General features: G+C 56.8%; 2 protein-coding genes across 5 annotated transcripts in view; both read right to left on the reverse strand.

The window, feature by feature from the left end:
* Positions 1 to 261: 261 nt before the first annotated feature.
* Positions 262 to 7,914, reverse strand: CHRNA10 (cholinergic receptor nicotinic alpha 10 subunit). Its single transcript, XM_072993359.2, has 5 exons — positions 7,753 to 7,914; positions 5,974 to 6,119; positions 5,476 to 5,630; positions 3,636 to 4,168; positions 262 to 2,758 (listed from the first exon to the last, which is right to left on the reverse strand). The coding sequence occupies exons 1-5, from the start codon at positions 7,820 to 7,822 to the stop codon at positions 2,124 to 2,126; spliced, it is 1,539 nt and encodes a 512-aa protein (XP_072849460.2). The 5' UTR covers positions 7,823 to 7,914; the 3' UTR covers positions 262 to 2,123.
* Positions 7,915 to 12,495: 4,581 nt separating this feature from the next.
* NUP98 (nucleoporin 98 and 96 precursor) overlaps positions 12,496 to 17,428 on the reverse strand; it is a 46,475-nt gene continuing 41,542 nt past the window's right edge. For all 4 annotated transcript variants that reach the window (XM_078390566.1, XM_072993382.2, XM_072993379.2 and 1 more), the window contains 4 exons: positions 16,543 to 16,784; positions 15,549 to 15,703; positions 14,543 to 14,654; positions 12,496 to 13,989 (listed from right to left, as the gene is read on the reverse strand). In XM_078390566.1, the coding sequence (XP_078246692.1) occupies positions 13,772 to 13,989; positions 14,543 to 14,654; positions 15,549 to 15,703; positions 16,543 to 16,784 (727 nt within the window). In that variant the 3' untranslated portion in view covers positions 12,496 to 13,771. The remainder of the gene's footprint in view (positions 13,990 to 14,542; positions 14,655 to 15,548; positions 15,704 to 16,542; positions 16,785 to 17,428) is intronic.

The following is a 17,428-nucleotide window of genomic DNA, read 5'->3' on the forward strand; positions in this document are numbered from 1 at the left end:
AGCCTCTCCTGGTGTCCCTCCCAGAGTTTCTGGGGGAAGGCCACTGAGTTGGGCAACTGAGATGGTAATGTGGCCGGATTCTCTGTGGCATGGAGTTTCTCAAACGCGGCTGCAGACCTTGGTCCGTGAACTCGCCCCCGGTTGATCTGAAAGGCCTCTTGCCGCTCAAGTCCCGCCAGAAAGGATGGGCTAGGAGGAGAAAGCCAGGGGACGCTCGCGGGCGGCTGACAGGCGCTCAAAGAGGGACAGAGAAAGCCAGGCTGAGTTTTAAGCACTTTATTGTGACTATTTCCACCTTCTTTCCTTTCCTTTTGGGTGAAAAGGTGCAGAGGGGACGGGCAAGTGACGAGGGATGGAAGGGAAATGCGATCGGAAGCAGAGGAGACCAACCATAGACACCCACGCCAGAACGACGCTGCTTAAAGGGTGCCGGTGAAGCAAGAAATGGGTGCAGGATCCTGCTCCTCTGCTGGCCCTTTCCCGCTCTGGGGCAGCTGGACCCACAGAAGCCTAGGCAAAGGTTCCCCTGGAAGGCGGATGTGGCTCCTGTGAGCAGCAGACGCACAAGAGCAGGTTTAGCAGAAGCACCACCGGAGATGGGGTGAGAGCAAAGGGCCAAGAAAGAGTGTGTGGGACCGAAGGGGGCGGGAGGGGGATTCCCGTCTCCATCAAAACAAGGCTCCCCAACCCACCAGTCCCCCCCTCAAAGCCCTCTTGCTTTGCTGACCCTCGTGTGGGAGATCCAGTGTCACGGGTGAACATGTGCATGAACAGAGAGTTAAGAGTTGAGTGTATGTGGGGGGGGGACTGGAGGCATCGGCTCCCCCCTTCCTGCCCTCCAGCTCCCGCACAGGCCAAGATGCAATTTCACTTCCGTGTCACGAAGACCCTACTTGGAGCTCCCAGGATCTAAGATGGCATAAAAGATGTTGAAGTCAAGAGATAAAATCAATATTTCACCATTGTGTACTGCCTCCCCCCCATGCACACACACACACACACACACACACACACACACACCTCTGGACAAAATCAAGGTGTGTTTGTTCTTCTGACTTACAGTTTCTCCCTCCTTCTAAATATTGTTTTCTTTGTCGGCAAACTGGGGGGGGTTCCCAGAGCCTGCTCCGTCGCCCCTCTCACGATGCTCTCCTTTGGGCTTCATAAATATCATCTCTCTCTCTCTCACACACACACACACACACACACACACACACCCTGGGCAAGGGACTGAAAAGGGATCGGTCTCTGCACCAAGTGGAGCCCCAACCGGCATGAATCCTTCAAACGACTCCACACCCCTCATTTATTCTGTTCCATCCGTCCAAAGAGAAGTCCTCAGAGCTAAACACCTGACCCTTGAGCTTGGGACACTCATCCCTTCCATCCCGCCCCCCAAATACAGAAGACTATCTGGCTTGGCAGCCAATATTTTCAAGCTGGGCTCCATAAGGACTAGAAACATGTTATGGCGGGATTTGGAGAGGGAGGAAGTGAAGGACTTGCAGGATCCGCAGCTGGAACACCTTATCGGTTTGGTGGGGGATATCCTTGAGGGTGGGGGGCGGACCCTCACCCACACTTCGCTATTTTCCAAGCTGGCTAGAGCTGGCCGATCAGGTACAGGATGTTTGAACTTAAAATGCCCCCCAAACGCCCAGCGGTCTGTGCCTGAAGACGGAACCCAACGAGACCCATGAGAACGGCAGCCCACGGGTGTTCGGAAAGCCGCTTGCTGCCAACCCCTTGCTGGGGCACTTCTCCAAAACCGCCTACCTCGTGGGGTGCGTGCATGTGTGCCTGCGTGCGTGTGTGCCCAGGCTGCACACCTTTGTGCCCCGGGTTCTGAAGGCGGCCACCCAGCATTGCCTGCCCTCCTACAAGCCCCCCCCCCTCAGGACAGTGTGTGTGGCTACTTCAGCCGTGGTGGCTAAAACTAGGCACGTCTGGAACCGCACATGCAAAGTGGCTAGACTTGTGTGAGGCCCCCGCGGGGCGACAAGACCCTCTTGGAGAACCCTCTCCTCCTAGGAACGCGGCTTCCCCCTCCGCCCCCTCCTGCCGCCACAGCCGTCGCGCCACCGCCACCTCCTTCCTCCTCCTCGGGGGGGGGGAAGGGGACCTCAGACGGCTTGGCCCATGATGAGCACGCTCATGATGAAGACCATGACAAAAAACACCCACATGAAGAAGCGGTCGGTCACCTTGGCCACTTTCTTCCACTCCCCCGTCCGTTTCGAGGCCGCCTTCTGGTCGCGGAAGCAGCTGGCGATGAACTCCACATTCTGGAGGATGCGGCTGTGGTGGCACACGCAACGGGCCGGGGCGCAGCCGGGCCGCTCCGCTCTCTTCTCGCCGGCACGGCCGCACTCCGGGTCCACGTAGGGCCCAGCCTCGCCCCAGTCGTCCGGCTGCCTCGAGGGGCTGCCCCCGCCCAGGCCCTGCGACGACGGAGATACGGGCGGGGGCGGTGGCTCTTCCTCTGGAGGAGACGCTCCGCTCTGGCCTCGGGGCCTCTCCTTGGCCCCACCGTTGGCCACCTGGGCCTTGGGGAGGGGGTCGGGATCCTGCTGCGGGCTCCGGCAGCTTTCGCCCACTTCGTAGACCAAGAAGAGGCGGGCCATGTAGTGCAGGATGACCTTCTTGGCCCACCGGGGGACGGGCTTGGCAGCGGGGCCGCAGTGGTGGATGTTCATGATGAAGATGGTCAAGGCGGTGGAGGCTGTGATCATGGTCATGGTGGCGATGTAGTACTTCCCTGGAGGCGGGGGGGGGGCGGAAGGGAGGGAAGCAAGGGTAAAGCTTTCATCAGTTGGGGGGGGATGGGCACCGCCAATGCTGGAGGATGCTGGGAGTTGTAGTCCACACTTGGTCTGCGTGTGCCCCTTACAGTCTCACCTCTTAGGTACCAACAGAAGACGCCACTCTGCCTCAACAGGTCGGTCAAGCTATTCAGCGGATACCAGGATAGGACGGGACTGGCAAACCCACGTCCTCCCTCCTGGTGGGACAGCCCCCCAAATGGCCAAAGGACCCACAAGACGGCCCCCTTTTCCTGGGCTTTGGGCTACAGAACGTTTTCTGGAACTGCCAGCCAGGAGACACACCGGGGGGGGGAGGCTTTCTGGAGGCCATACGTGGCATGAATTTACAGAAGCCACGGCTGGAAGAGAAAGGAATGGCCACGAGGCTGCTCGGAGCAAGGATCAGCCCCCCCTCCCTGTGGTCAGCGGCAGTTCCTCCCACAGCCTTGGTGTCAAAGGCCACGGGCTGCTCTTCCGCAGAGAACCAGTGGCAACCAGCAAGAGCGCCACGGTGTTTATGGCGATTCCTGTGCCATTGGACTGGGACCGGGGAGAGGGAGATCCAGGTTCCCTTGAGCCAGGGAAGGCGTCAGGTGACCCTGGGCGAGTGACACTCCCTCGGCCTGGCCTACCTTACAGGGTCGCTCTGAGGCCAAAAGGCACACATTGCCTTCCGTTCTCCGGAGGAAAGGTGTGATCAAAATGCAATGAAGCAAATCAGTTCGGTAAAAGGCAGAGCCCTTTCCTGATGACCCTGCTTGAACCTTTCTCTCCCCCCCCCAGTCTCTCACAGGGATGACCCAGAAACGGCCTCCTCAGAAACGCGCTTACCAATGAGGGGCACGTTTTCCGAAGGGGGCATGCTCTCGGCCACCATCAGCTGGAAGACCGTCAGGGCCAGCAGGACCGTCACTCCCAGGGAGACCTTCTCTCCGGAGTCGGCCGGGAGGTAGAAGCCGAGCGGGGCCAAGGAGGAGATCATGATGCAGGGCAGCAGGAGGTTGAAGACGTAGAAGGAGGCCCGCCGCTGGAGCAGCAGCGTGTAGGTGACGTCCGGGTAGGGCTCCGAGCAGCAGCCGTAGACGATGACGTTGCGCTTGGCCGGCATTCCTAAGACCTCCCACTCGACGTTCTCCACAAAGTCGGTGAGGTCGGCCGTGTCCTGCTTGTTCCAAATGTCGATCTGGTTGCCGTTGTACGTCCAGGAGCCGAAGGTCAGCCGGCACTGCTGCCGGTCGAAGGGGAAGTAGGAGACGTCCACCTTGCAGGAACTCTTGGTGATGGCCGGAGAGTCCCACATGATCTGACCATCATAGCGGATCACCACGTTGGTCTCCATGGAGCCGGTGAACTGGTCGTCGGCACTGGAGGGGCAAGATGAGAGAGAGAGGAAAGGATCAAGAAACTTCAGGTCCTTGGCCCACCCCAGGAAGAAGCCCTGCATGATGGGGTGGGAGGAGGGCACCCTTGGCTTTCAGCTGGGGGGTCAGGAGAGCCGGGCAACGTCCGGCAAGGCTGTTGGGGGGCGGCCAGGGAACTCGCCTTCTTCCTGCCCCAGACCTTTTCCCGCCTGTGGCAGAGCCCCAAAGGGGACTCACCCCCCCCCCAAAAAAGGCAAGGTGTGTATAAAGGTAAACTGGGTGACTGTCGGAAGCATGGAATCCTACGAAGGTCCCTCCCCCTGCTTGCCAGCAAAGATGCAGCACCAGCCAAGTAAATGACGGCTCTCCTTTTCAAGGTGCCCATCCTCGCTCTGCCTCTGTGGCCCTCCTTGCCCTGGCCGTTCATGGCACCTTTACAGGACGCTCAGTTTCAACCCTCCTTTCAAATGTTGAAAAATCCCAGCCACAGAAGCAGGGCTCAGGGCGGCCCAGAGGGATGAGCCTGGGCCTCCCTCCCCCCCTTAAAATATTTTTACCCTGCTTTTCTCCCCAAAAGGACCCCTGTTCTCTGCTAGACTCCATCCAGTCCTAAATCAAGGGAACATTCGGCAGGTGGGCTTTGAAGCAAAAGAATGACCTCAGCCTCTTAAAAGGTCGCCACAGGATGGACAAAGCCGACTGGCACAAAGAAAGATTGTGGTGGAATTGCTGGGTAACTGGGAGGTTTTGAGAGTGGCTCCTGAAGAAAATCCTGCTTTATGCCACCTGGCTTGGCCTTTCCCCCCCCCCTCTCTGGTGGAGGCAGACAGGGGCTGGGTGTTCTCCCCTCTTTTCCCCAGCCCCTGGCCCCCTCACGTCACCTCCGGTGGCCCTCTGTGCTTCCTTCCACCAGGCGCTGCTCCCCCTGCCTGCTTGCCTGCCTGCCTGCCTGCCTGCCTAGCAGAAACCCTCCCTCCTCCCCTCCTGGCAGGGTCTTCTCCTTGGCCCCTCTTTCAGCCTTGAGGACCCATCCCTGGGGAAAGCAAAACGTCTTCTGCACCTCCCCCCCCCCCACAGCAGCCCTGCAAGGCCGGGGAGACTGAGCACCTGTGACTGGATGCCCTCCTCACCCCCAAGGGGGGGACCAGCGCCCCAAGGGGGCCTCAGGGTCTGGCCTGGATTGGAAGTTGGCCAGTCCGGCTCCGGGTCCAGCGCTCTCCCCACTGCCCCACATGCCCCCCCATGGAAGAGGAGGCTCTTCTTGCCCACCTCCTCTCCCCCCCCAACCCCACCCACCCCGACAGACCCACTTGTTATAGAGGACAATGTCCGGCCTCCAGACGTAGCTGCTGGGGATGTGGATGCTGTCAATGCCGTCGTAGGCCTCCCGCTCCCAGCTCAGGTAGGCGTCCGTCCACACCTGGCGGATCCAGAGGTAAGCGGTCAGGATCTGATTCCTCTCGTCCTGAAAGGCCAGGAAGAAGCCCTTGGAGGTATCTGGCTGCCACCGCACTGGACAGGGGTGGGGGTTTGAAAAGAGGAAGAGCCACCGTGGTGCCCCGGATGCCTCTGGAGGAAGGGAACCCGCTCCCACCTTCCACTCTCCCTAAACAGCTGCAAATCCGAACAGCAGGCAGCCAGGCTCCTCGCCATGGGCACGACTCCAAGAAGCCCACAAGCTTCTCTGCAACCCCTCCTTTATTCCGGGGACTTTTTAGGTCGCCTTCCAGTGCCGGCTGCTTTCTGGGGGGTTGGGGGGGGTTCGCCTCCGGTCACCTCCCTCCCCCTGGCCATGCCATACCCCTTACCATGTCAATGATCTGGGAGAGGGTGACCTGAAGAGTAACATTCAGGGTTCGGTCTGTGTCCTCCGCTGGTCTCAAAGCACTCGAGTAGTTGGCAAACAAGTTATTGAGCAGCTTGTAGGCAAACCTGCCTTGTGCCCCAGAGCAGCCTGGAGGAGGAAAGGGCAGGTTTCAAGAGGGCAAGCCGAGGATGGCAAGGGCGGCAGAAGGAGGCTCCAGAAGGCTTAAGGAGCGTCCCCCCCCCCCCGCTAGCTCTCTCTCTCTCTCTCTTCCTCCCTCCCTCCGTCCCTTCCTTCCTTCCCCTTCCCCACACATATATAGGGTGCAGGCAGAGGTTCTGGTGGCCGGCGTAGGGTGTGTGCGCCAAAACTTGGTCTGCCACTCATTGGGGGATTCTGTGCCAACGAGGATCCATCGCGTAGCCCAGGGACGGCCCTGACTCCCTCAGAGGAGCAGCCAAGGCAGGGGAAAGGACCGCGCGGGGGAGGGGAGGGGAGGGGAGGGGAGGGGGGACTCTTTGGCCTGAGCCCTCCGTGCCTGTTCCGGTCGCGCTACTGCAGCAGCCGAGAAGCCGCCCGGCGCAGGCACGCGCGCCAGGGAAGCCCGCCCGGCCGCCCACCGCCAGCGCCAGAGGCAGGAACACTCTCAGAAGCCGCGCTTTGTGCCCCCCCTCGCACCGCGGCCAAGGGTTGGGTGCCCGTAGTGAACTCGCCCGCCTGGGGCTGCCTCCGGGGTCCCAGAGGCAACTCTCCGCTCTGAGCTTCCCCTCTTAGCCCCGCAGCAGCCGAGGACGAAGCCTCTCCCTCCCGCCCCTCCCGCCCTCTTGCCAGGATGCGGGTCTCCTCTCCATTTTACGCGGGGCGGGGGGGGGGTTGGGGAGGAAGCGGGAGAGAGAAAAAGGCCAGACTGCCAGAGCCGCCCCGGGGAGTCCTTGGCACAAGGATCCCGAACCCACCCCGTTCAAGTCTTGTCTGTCTGTCTGTCTTTCCTTCCAGCCTTTCCTTCCTCCTCGGCTCGAGCGCCCTCCCCGCTGGAGGGCAGGCGGGCGGGCGGGGCGGGCGAGGCTGCTGCTGCTGCTGCCCCGGGAGAGGTCCATTCCTCGGCTTGAAAGTTTAATGACGGGGGTCCAGTTTCACTGGCAGGCGTTTCTATTGACATTTTGCACGGTTCGCTTACAGATCAAGACACACTCTTTCCAATTACTCACCAGGCCCGTTTCTAAAGGGTGGCGGCTCCCCCACCCCCACCCCGCACAGATGATTGAATTGCAGTTCAGCGGATGGCAGTTCCAGGATGCCGGCTCTAGAAATTGGACAAGCTCCTACCGGGCCCTTATTAGACGCGTCCCCCAGAATTATTATTATTATTTCTCTCTCGCTTTTCTAAAGCATGTAATGGGTCGGGATGCGACCCGCTCCCCTGGGGAGGAGGGCGCCGGGCAAGAAACCTTAGCATCCTTGGGAATCGCTGGAAGCGTTGCCATCGGAGGCTGGCAAACAAACCAGCCCGCAAGGAGGGAAAGACTGAAGGGAGGAGGAGGAGGGGGGGGGGGCAGTGGCTTCAAACGAGGAAAAGGGACGGGGCGGGTGGTGGTGGTGGTGGTGGGGAGAGAGAGAGAGAGAGAGAGAGAGAGAAGTGGGGCACTAATTCCACAGATGGGGCACACCGGACACACTGGCACCGCGCGCGCGCACCCGCCGCTCTCCCACGAAGCAAACAAGAACGCCGGCCTTGGTCAAACGACGGGAGAGGCTTCCAAGACGCCGTCGCCGCGAGCCTTACCTGGCACCCAGAGAAGCCCAGAGAGGAGGGCAAGGAGCGCGAAAGCGCAGAGGACCCCGTTCCGGGGCATCTTTCCGCTGGTCCAGCGAGCCCGGAAAGCGCTCCCCGACGCCGCGCGCCCAGCCTCTCCCAGGGCAGGCAGAAGAGCTCCCCCCCACCCCCCCCACCCCCGAGGCGATGCCGGGCAAGGCGCGGCTGGTCCCGTGCCAGGGAAGGGCACCGGCGGAGCCAGCGGGAGAACCAGCCGTCCAGCTTCCCTTGTGCTTCTCGTGCGCGCGCGCGCCGCTGGAAGTCGGCGGGTGCGCGCGGCGGCGGCGGGCGGCGGCGGTGCGGTAACTCAGCCCGTCTCTCTTCCGTGGCCGGCAGCGGGTGGGCTGTCTGTCCCGCGCCGCGCGTGCAGGGGCCGGGGGGGGGAAGGGGGGCAGCAAACCAGAGAGGTGGCATCGGCAGGGAGGGAGGGAGGGAAGGAAGGAGGCGCTTCAGAAAGTGACCCAAGGGGTCTGTTTAAAAGGAACCTCCCGGGAAATGAGAAGCCCTGCGCCGCGTCGCGTTGAATCCCGGGAGAGGCGCTCCGAAAGCAAGCCGGCCGGCCGAGCGCGCGCGCGGTTCCCTGCAAGCAGCCAGACGGGTGCCCGGGAAAGGGAAGAGAAAGGCGAGGGAAACCTGGCGGCACCTGAAAGACGAACCGCCAAAGCTTCGTCAGGCAAAGTCCGAAGCAGGAAAACAAAGCGAATAGGACGAAACGACGTGGGGCACCCGAAGCACGAACTATTCCATGTTATTGGAAGCTTTTGTGGACGAACCCGCTTCGTCACACATGCAAAATGAAAACGAAACACTGGACGGAATACCAACCACACGAGTAAAACAGGCTAAGCGCGGCATTCCTCAGCTGGGAGAGTCTTGAGCATTTGGTTACATCTCCCGTGCCGTCATTTATGGCCTGCCTTTGGGGTTCCCTTGGGAACTTTTACTTTACTTACTTTACTTTTATTGGACTTTTACCCTTCCCCCCTAGACAAAGTCTACTGGGGCGGCTTACGTGAGTGATAAAAACACAACAATATAACATATAACATAACATACATGATAAAATCCTACAAAACTTATTTCTATATATGTACATTGCTAAGATGGAGTGATCAAAGAAACAGAAAATGAGTTGATTGACTGAAGGGAAGGCCTGCCTAAAGAGCCAGGTTTTTAAATGGTGTTTGAAAAAGCCCAGTGAGGGAGCCAGACGGATTTCCAAGGGGCCACCACCAAGAAGGCCCGGTTTTTTGTTCTTTCCTTTTGGGCCTCTCTCAGCGTCAGGCCCCTCAGCCGCCCCTGCTGGCTTTGTTGAGTGATTTGGGCAGACCTGGGTGGGAGAAGACGATCTGCCAGGTATCGAGGTCCCAAACCGTTTAGGGCTTTGTACGTCATCATTAGCACTTAGAAATCAATGCGGAAACGGATGGGCGACCAGTGCAAAGCAGCCAGGGTGGGGGAGATATGCTGATATTTCCTCACCCCACTAAGGAGCCTGGCTGCCGCATTTTGCACCACTTGAAGTTTCCGCATCAATCTCAAAGGCAGCCCCACATAGAGTGCGTTACAACGGTCTCGTCTCAAGATTAGGAGTGCATGGACAATAGTAGTGAGCCCCCTCCCCATCAAGATATGGCCGCAGCTGGGCAATCTGCCATAGATGAAAATAGGCGGAATGGGCCTCGGACCCCACCTGGGTTTCCATGGTAAGCGCCGGGTCCAGATGTATCCCCAAGCTGCAAACCTCGCTCTTTGCGGTGAGGGTCATCCCCCCAAAAGAAAGGGAGTCACCCAGACCACTGACGGAAGGACCACCCACCCTCAAGACCTCCTTCTTGTCTGGGTTCAGCCTCAACTCATTCAACTGCATCCATTTTAGTACAGTCTCCAGGCAACGCTGAAGGGACAGAACGGCATCCACTGAAGTAGGTGAAAAGGAGATGTAGAGCTGCGTGTCATCAGCATACTGATGGCACGACGCCCAACACCCCCAATGACCCCACCCAGCGGCCTCATGTAGATGTTAAACAGCATTGGGGAGATAATCAACCCCTGCAGGACCCCAGAGTTGAGACTCCAAGGGGCCGAAACACTCTCGCCAAGCTGTACTCTCTGGGGTCAGTCCTCTAAGAAGGATCAGAGCCAGGCAAATGCCCGGCTGCCTATACCCAACTCGGAGAGCCTCCCCAGGAGGATACTGTAGTCGATGGTATGGAAAGCGGCTGAGATGTCAAGGAGGACCAACAAGGATGTATTGCCCCCATCGGCCTCCCTCAACAGGTCATCCAACAGTGCGACCAGGGTCATATCCGTACCATAGCGCGGCCTGAAGCCCGACTGAAATGGGTCCAGAGCATTGGTTTCGTCCAAAAGCGTCTGAAGCTGGTCTGCCACCACCCTCTTCACCACTTTGCTAAGGAAGGAAACATTGGCGACGGGCCTATAATTTCCAATGTCATCCGCTGCCAAATTTGGTTTCTTCCAAATTTGGACATTCCTCCAGCAATGCTGTCTCTTCACTACTTAGTCTTCAAAGAGCCACAACCCCCCTTTTGCCTTCTTTATGTTTTCTTCTGCATTTGCTTGACAGGCTAGAGCAGACTAACTTGGCTTTTGTTGTTTAGTCGTTAAGTCGTGTCCGACTCTTCATGACTCCATGGACCAGAGCACGCCAGGCCCTCCTGTCCTCTACTGCCTCCCGGAGTTGTGTCAGGTTCATGTTGGTTGCTTCGCAGACACTGTCCAGCTATCTGGTCCTCTGTTGTCCCCTTCTCTCCTCTTGTCTTCACACTTTCCCAACATCAAGGCCTTTTCCAGGGAGTCCTCTCTTCTCATGAGATGGCCAAAGGACTGGAGCCTCTTGGCTACCTCCTTCTATAAAGTACAGTAAACCGAAGGCGATACAACGGATAATCGTCTTCTTTTACAAGAAAAAAGTTGGGCTGCCATGGCTGATGGATGGAATTTCTCAGAACCACAAGCCTCACCAGGAGACCAAGGATGGAGAGCCCTCAATGGCCTCTTCCTTAACGTGCTGGCTTGAATTATTACATTGGAAAAAGGCGTATGACCCCGACATGTAGGTGCCCCTGAACACATGCATGCCGGGACCTTCCAAGTTGAATCGGTAGGCACTAGGGAAAGGAAGAACCGTGGGATCAGAAGAATCAAGAAGGCAAAAGCATCATTTAAAAAAAGAAGAAGTTGCCTTGTTCAGAACAAACAGAAGTATCCTAAGAGAAAAACACAAAACTCAACCATATTATGGCACATTGCAGCTTCTCTTTCAGACCAAATGTAGGCTTTTAGATGCAGAATTGTTTTAACAGTTGAAGGGGTGGTGTGGTGGTGGGTGAGAATGGATTAGTTTCCTTCCATCTGTGTGTATTAATCAGGAAGGCTCAAAAGGACAAGCGCTCCTCCAGCTGTTGGCCTGAATAAAGAGCTACAACGTTGACTTTTCCCCAAAGTGAAAGATTCCTCGAACATGGATGACCAATGAGGCCCTCTTCTGCCTTTCCAGGCTGAAATGGAACTTCTCCACCCAACCACAGTCTACCTTGTCAGAACAGTAGAAACTTGTGTGTGGTTTTCTGACTTGCTGTGGATGCAAACCTGTGCAGAGAGCTGCAAGACCGGCCAGCGTGTCCCATGCCTTTGAAACCCTCGACTGTGCCTGCAGCTGTGAGCGGTTTCTGAAGCACGCTCAGAAGCTCCACATCCCCATAAGGGAACCCCTCCCTCTTTGAAATCCTTTGAACCCTGGACCATCCAGATGCTTCCTTAGGAACTGATAGGATTGCCATCCTTTGCTCTCACACAGGCAACCAATGCTGTGTCAAAGAGTAGCTGTAAGCTAATTACAAGGCATGCAGTTATCTTGCATGACTCTATCTTCTGGGTTAGCTGTAATATAATTAGTACTGTAGTTGCAGTTACTTTTTAAGGTGCATGGACAATACCCAAGTCACTTTTCAAAGTTACTTTTCATTTTAAGGCATATTTAGAAGCATTTTGTCTGAGCCTGCCCACGTTTACACTCTTCCTGATCCTAAGTAAAAAGGCATGCATCTTCTGCTGGAGATCTTTGTTTGGGATTTCATAAATATCTGCAATCCGCCACCCCAGGAAACCAGAAGGCCTTGCTTATTTTTCATGCCTGGTGGCAACTGCAACACAATGTGTCACATAAAAAACGACAAGCGCAACGGCAGCACCCTGACCACCACCACCACCAGGCACCAGCTGATGGGGGAAACAAGGCTCCAAGGCTTATGGAAGGCCAAGCTGCAAATTCTGCCCCACACAGAGAGGGCCCCGTGTCCTGAACAGCCTGGGGCAGGCGAGGGGGGCCGGCGGGTGTGGTCAACACTATCACTCCGGTTTCAAACAGCCCCAGTCCTGAAGAACGGTCACCCAATTAATCCCACAGCCCTTTTGCAACAGGGTTGGGATGGGGGCTGTAAACACAGGTGGACAAAGGCCTGTGGTCCTGAGAGCCCACAAGGCCGGGGCGGGGGGAACCTCCCTCATGCTCCATGCATTGGTGCCTTCTCTGGAAGAAACCGAGGCTGAGCCATGCCTCCTAAGCGGGAAGGGGGACAGGCGAGAGGGGACTTGGTCTGTGGATGTCCTCTGAGAAGCCTCTCCAGCCAAACTGAACCTTTTAATAAGTGAAGGAGGGGGAAAAAGAGAGAGACACACACAACCAAGAAAAAGCTATAAACATTTTATTTTTCTTAGAAAGTATTTCCAGAGAAACAGACAAGAAAATAATCTGAATCATTTATTTATAGTTTTAATAAAAACCTTTACATAATATTCATGCGTAACCACTTTGCTGGCAGACCCCTCCCCTCCCCAAAATACACACACACATACACACACGCACACACAGAGACACACATCAGCTCCAGAGGTAAACGCCCTGTACTAGCAACGGGTCCAAACCCAGCAGAAGCGCTGCGGCTCCGACGCCAGACCTCGCCCCACCCGCCAAGAACCCGGCGGCGTTTGTGCAAACGGGGCCTCTGGCCGAGCCAGAGAGCCTCAGCTCCGAAGCCCCTTCCTGCAACACGAAAGGGCAAAAAGGCCCAGCATCAGGCTAACAGTTCTACTGCCCGAGGGTTGGTTTGAGAGGGAGGCCCACTCAGGAGAGACCACAGAGCCTCAGGACCCACGGAACCCCAAAAGATCTGCCTCGAACGGCTACTGGCAGAACGAGCCACAGAAGCCGGGTCGCAACCCACCTGCCAGGCCTTAATAAGGCAGAGTTCCCCATGCCCCCCCACCCAGGGCCTAATGCCTGGCCCCTCTCCTTGAGGAGCCCCACTTGGGACCTGGCCTTGGGGCCAAAGCGTAATTGTTGCACTGAGGTGTGCCCTGGCGCATGCATGCGCACACACCCACCCACCCTCAGGAAGGCTGCCCTCCCTCTCTCCCTCCCTCCCAAAGGCCAGGGGGCACAACTCAGGTCTGACTAGGCTCCTAAGCCACCCAGCGTTAACAGCCCTTTTCCGTCTCAGTGCTGCAGGACACACGGAAGCCTCTCCCACTCCCTTCACAAACCGACTGGCCAACATCCAGCGCCAGTGGTGACTTCACGGTGCACGCCCTGATTCTGTTGCCCTCTGCTTGAGCACTGAAAGGTGTTCTGCTGCCTGGCTTCCGACACGCTGGAGGCGACCACCACGGCTGGTTTCTGCGGATGCAGGCTTTATTAAAACTAGAAAGCACAGTGACTGGGGTGTTCCCCCGTGCCAGATGGGGGGCAGTGTCTCTATGCTCCGCCTGGCGGTGACAAAGCCAGTTGGGAGGAGCTATGCAGCATCTGGGGGCAGGAAAGAGTTTGGAACTGTTTGGGGGCGGGGGCGGGGGGGGCTGCTGCTGCAGCAAAGGGGGAACCTGCACCCCCAAGACCAGAGGCGGAAGGGCCACCGATGGTTCCGAGGGCCGGTCCACCCAGGTTCCCAGGCAGGGCAAGCCGGCCTCACTGCGCCACGACGGTCAATTCGCGCAAGTAGGACTCCGTGAGGCCCCGAAGCTCCTCTAGCGCGTAGTCCTCGGGCATGGGAAGGTGGCCAATGTGGGGGGCAAGCAGGCGCAAAGGGACCCTCCGCACATCAGGGGTGGGGCCGGAGGCAGAGTCCGAAGGGTGCTGTAGGCTCAGGACCACCCGCAGGATGTCTGCGTTGCGCTTGGCCATTTCTGGGAGGAAGAAAGAGGCACGGAAACCCACCATCAGCAACATGACTGGGCGCTGACCGTTCTCAAGGTCTGCCTTCTCAAGGTCTACGGGCAGGGGAGCAGCAGCCTCTCCTAAGAACAGGAACCTTACCCGCTGGAGCTGGGGAACTGCTAACTCTACAGGCATCTTTTCTGCCACCACCCTGCCATTCATTTCCCTTTTTTCTTTTGTGGTTCCTGTAGTTATGTCTATTACTGTTTTTAATCATAATTATTTATGACTGTGTTGTCCTTCCGTTAGCTGCCCAGAGTAGCAGCCAAGCGGGATAGAAATGTGAATAAACAAACAAACAAACTGCCCAGAATATTTACTCTTATAATCTATTCTCAACAAGCCCATAGGACTTCCACAGCTATACACCACCATGGGAAATGGTCCTGCACTTACCGGGCACACAAACTGGGTGGCTGAGAATGGGCTGCTTTTCCTCATGATCATTGCATGAGCAAATTGGTTTGGGTTTGGTGTTTTGAGCCCAGAGAAGTAAAAAAAAACCCGCGTCCGCTCTCCTACCTGACTGAGCCAGCCTGTCCTTGGCGCTGTGGCAGGGGAGCAGCTCTATCCGGTTGCAGAGGGAGATCACTCTGGTGTGCAATTCCTCCAACTCATAGCCAGAACAATCCAGCTGTGGGGGGAGGGGGAGGGAGAGAGGGAAACCCCAAAAGGGATGAAACACCCATCACCTACTGAGGACAGAGAGTTGCCCCAAGGGGGTAGGGCTGGAAAAAAACTCAGGGACCAAAATCCTCTTAGGGTTGTCACGAGCAGAGGAGGAAGACCTCAGACCGGCAACACGCAAGCGTACATCACCAAGAGGATTCTGGCCAGAGAGCTTTGGGTTCTTTCCCCAATGTAAAAATAAAGGTACAAGTTTGTAAAAAAAAGAGCACCATGGCCTTCAAGCGGAAACGTTTCTGTGCTGGGAGCTGAGTGGGATTCTGGGTGCCGGCCACCTCAGTCTCCCTAGGAGCCCAGGCACATCTGGCGGGAAACAATTCCTCACACGCCACCTTACAAGGTTCTTGACGCCACTTACACCATTGTGATTCAGCCTATATTTCTTTCATGTTGTGTTTATGGCCGTGACCAAAAGAAGAAAGAAAAGCTTGGAAATGGCTGTTTTTTAGATAAAGGTGCAACTGGAGGCGTTTGCTTCAGAAGTGGACGAGGGAGGTGCTCATCTTCTCCAGGGGTCTTTTAAAAGCCTGTCCCTGGGAACTCCTTAGGCCTCCGTAAGGAGAAACTTCCCCCAGTGCCGCTCCAGCAGCCAGGCTGAACCAGCATGCCTTGCTTCTCTGCTCCTGAGCTGCGCTCAAGGTCACCTGTCGCCCGCTCTCCCCTCCCTGCCATCGGTGCACTCAGGATGAACACACCTTCCTCGCCTGGCACTCGTCACAAAGCTTTCTACGCCTGCCTGTGGAGGGCAGGAACCCAAGCTGTTCCCTGTCCTCTTGATGGTGGAGGAGACCCGATGGGTCACGTCGTGCAAAGAGCAGAAGAGACAGAGGGACCGTCCTACCTGCTGAATCCTGTTGAGCATCTCAATGATGCAGATGTAGTCCAAGAAAACCAGGCCGGCTGTCTCCCAGTCCTGGATGAGGACGCTGCGTTCAGGGGCTGAGAGGTCTTCTAAGAATCCTTTCAGGTAGGTGTAGTTTTCATTAATAATGGCACCTGAGAGGGAAAAGCAGGAGTAAGAGAGCCAGAAGTGACAAACTGGAACAAGTTCAGAGGAGGGCAACATGGAGGATCAGGGGGCTGGAAACCAAGCCCTGTGAGGAGGAAAGACTGAAAGAAGAACTGGGCATGTCGAGAAAAGAAGACTGGGGAGAGCGAGGAGAGTCCTTTTCAAAGACTTGAAAGGCAGTCATCCAGAAGAGGGCCAGGATCGCTTCTCGATCCTCCCACAGCGCAGGACACGCAACCATGGGCTCCAGTTAAAGGAAGCCAGATTTAGGCTGAGTATCGGGGGAAAAGCTTCCTAACTGTTAGAGCACCATGATCCTGGAACTAGTGACCGCGGGAGGTGGTGGTGAGCCCTCCAACCCTGGAGACCTTCAAGAGAAATTTAGACAACCACCTGGCAGACCTGCTTTGATCTGTATCCCTTTGTTCAGCAGGCGGTTGGACTGGAGGGCCTTAAGAGGCCCCTTCTAACCTCACAATTCTCTGATATTTTATATTATATGTAAACCGCCCAGAGTAGACACGTTCTAGATGGGCGGTATATAAATCAAATAAATGATTCAACATGGCCCCTGGTAGGAAGCCTAGTCACACAGAAGGGAGCCAATATCACAACACGGGCCTGACTTTTAAAACCACACAAGTTCCAATGTACGGAATAACTAAAGCTTCCAAATTTAACTGTAACCACAAAAATGAAGAGAGACACCCACCCGCCAGGAAAGGGTAGCACTGGCCTGAAGCAGGCCCCCAAGAAGACCTGGCCTTGCGGAAACACCCCCCCAACACACACCATTTTCCTTGAGGAGACGCAGGTAAGCCCTCACCTGCAGCCAGGTGCCTGATCACCAGCTGGTGGCATTGGTTCCAGTGCCCTGCCTTGAACAAGTGCAGGGCCTCCTGGTGCTTGTCGCCCTCCATCCGGGCCCTCACAGCCTTGGCTTCGTGAATCCACTCGGGCGGGAGGCACAGCTTCTCCGTGAGGAAGGCTTCCTTCTCCCAGGACTCGGGCGTCTCCAGAAGCCGGCAGTGGCGGTTCAGCAGCTCACACACAGCCCTCTCGCGCATGCTGGCGGGAAGAGCAGATTCAAAGCTTTCATCAGATCCCTTTTGGATTGTGGCTGGCTTAGCAGATCTCTGAACTACCCAGCTGGAAGGGGCCCTCTGGATCAAAGAGGTCCAGTGGGGAATCAAACTCACAATCTCTGACTTGGCAGCCGGAGACCAAAGCACTGTGCAAGGAATATTAAGGTTGCCACTGAACGTGTTGCATGTTTGCACGTTACTGATTTTATGGGAATGCATTCTGGTGTAGAGTGCAAAATTTCCTCGCTCCTGTCATATGCGTGGTTTTATGGACTGGCCCATTGACAGCGAGCCAGTCCTCACATGGCAGATGCGCAGCGCATCCCTGGGGTGAGAAAGCCATCTTGGGGTCCAGCTCAAGGATCTGAGGCAGCACGACTGCAAAAGGCACGCTCCCCCTTCGCCCAAGGGCCCGAAGAGCTGGCTACTGCTGGTCATTGCTTGGCGGCTTAGGTCCGGCTTAACTTTCCTCCTGCAAGTTCAGGCCCCCTCAACCAGGCCTCTCACCATGTGGCCGGTTTCCATAAATCCGTGATCTGCCCACTGGGGGCCCAGCTGCAGAAGCTGGTTGTCTAAGGCCGAAGGCTCGTCCCTGCCGAAGGGGGCACCCCGGAGCCCTTTAAGGAA

The sequence above is a fragment of the Pogona vitticeps genome, chromosome 3 (assembly GCF_051106095.1).
Source record: "Pogona vitticeps strain Pit_001003342236 chromosome 3, PviZW2.1, whole genome shotgun sequence".
In the NCBI taxonomy this organism is placed as follows: Eukaryota; Metazoa; Chordata; class Lepidosauria; order Squamata; family Agamidae; genus Pogona; species Pogona vitticeps.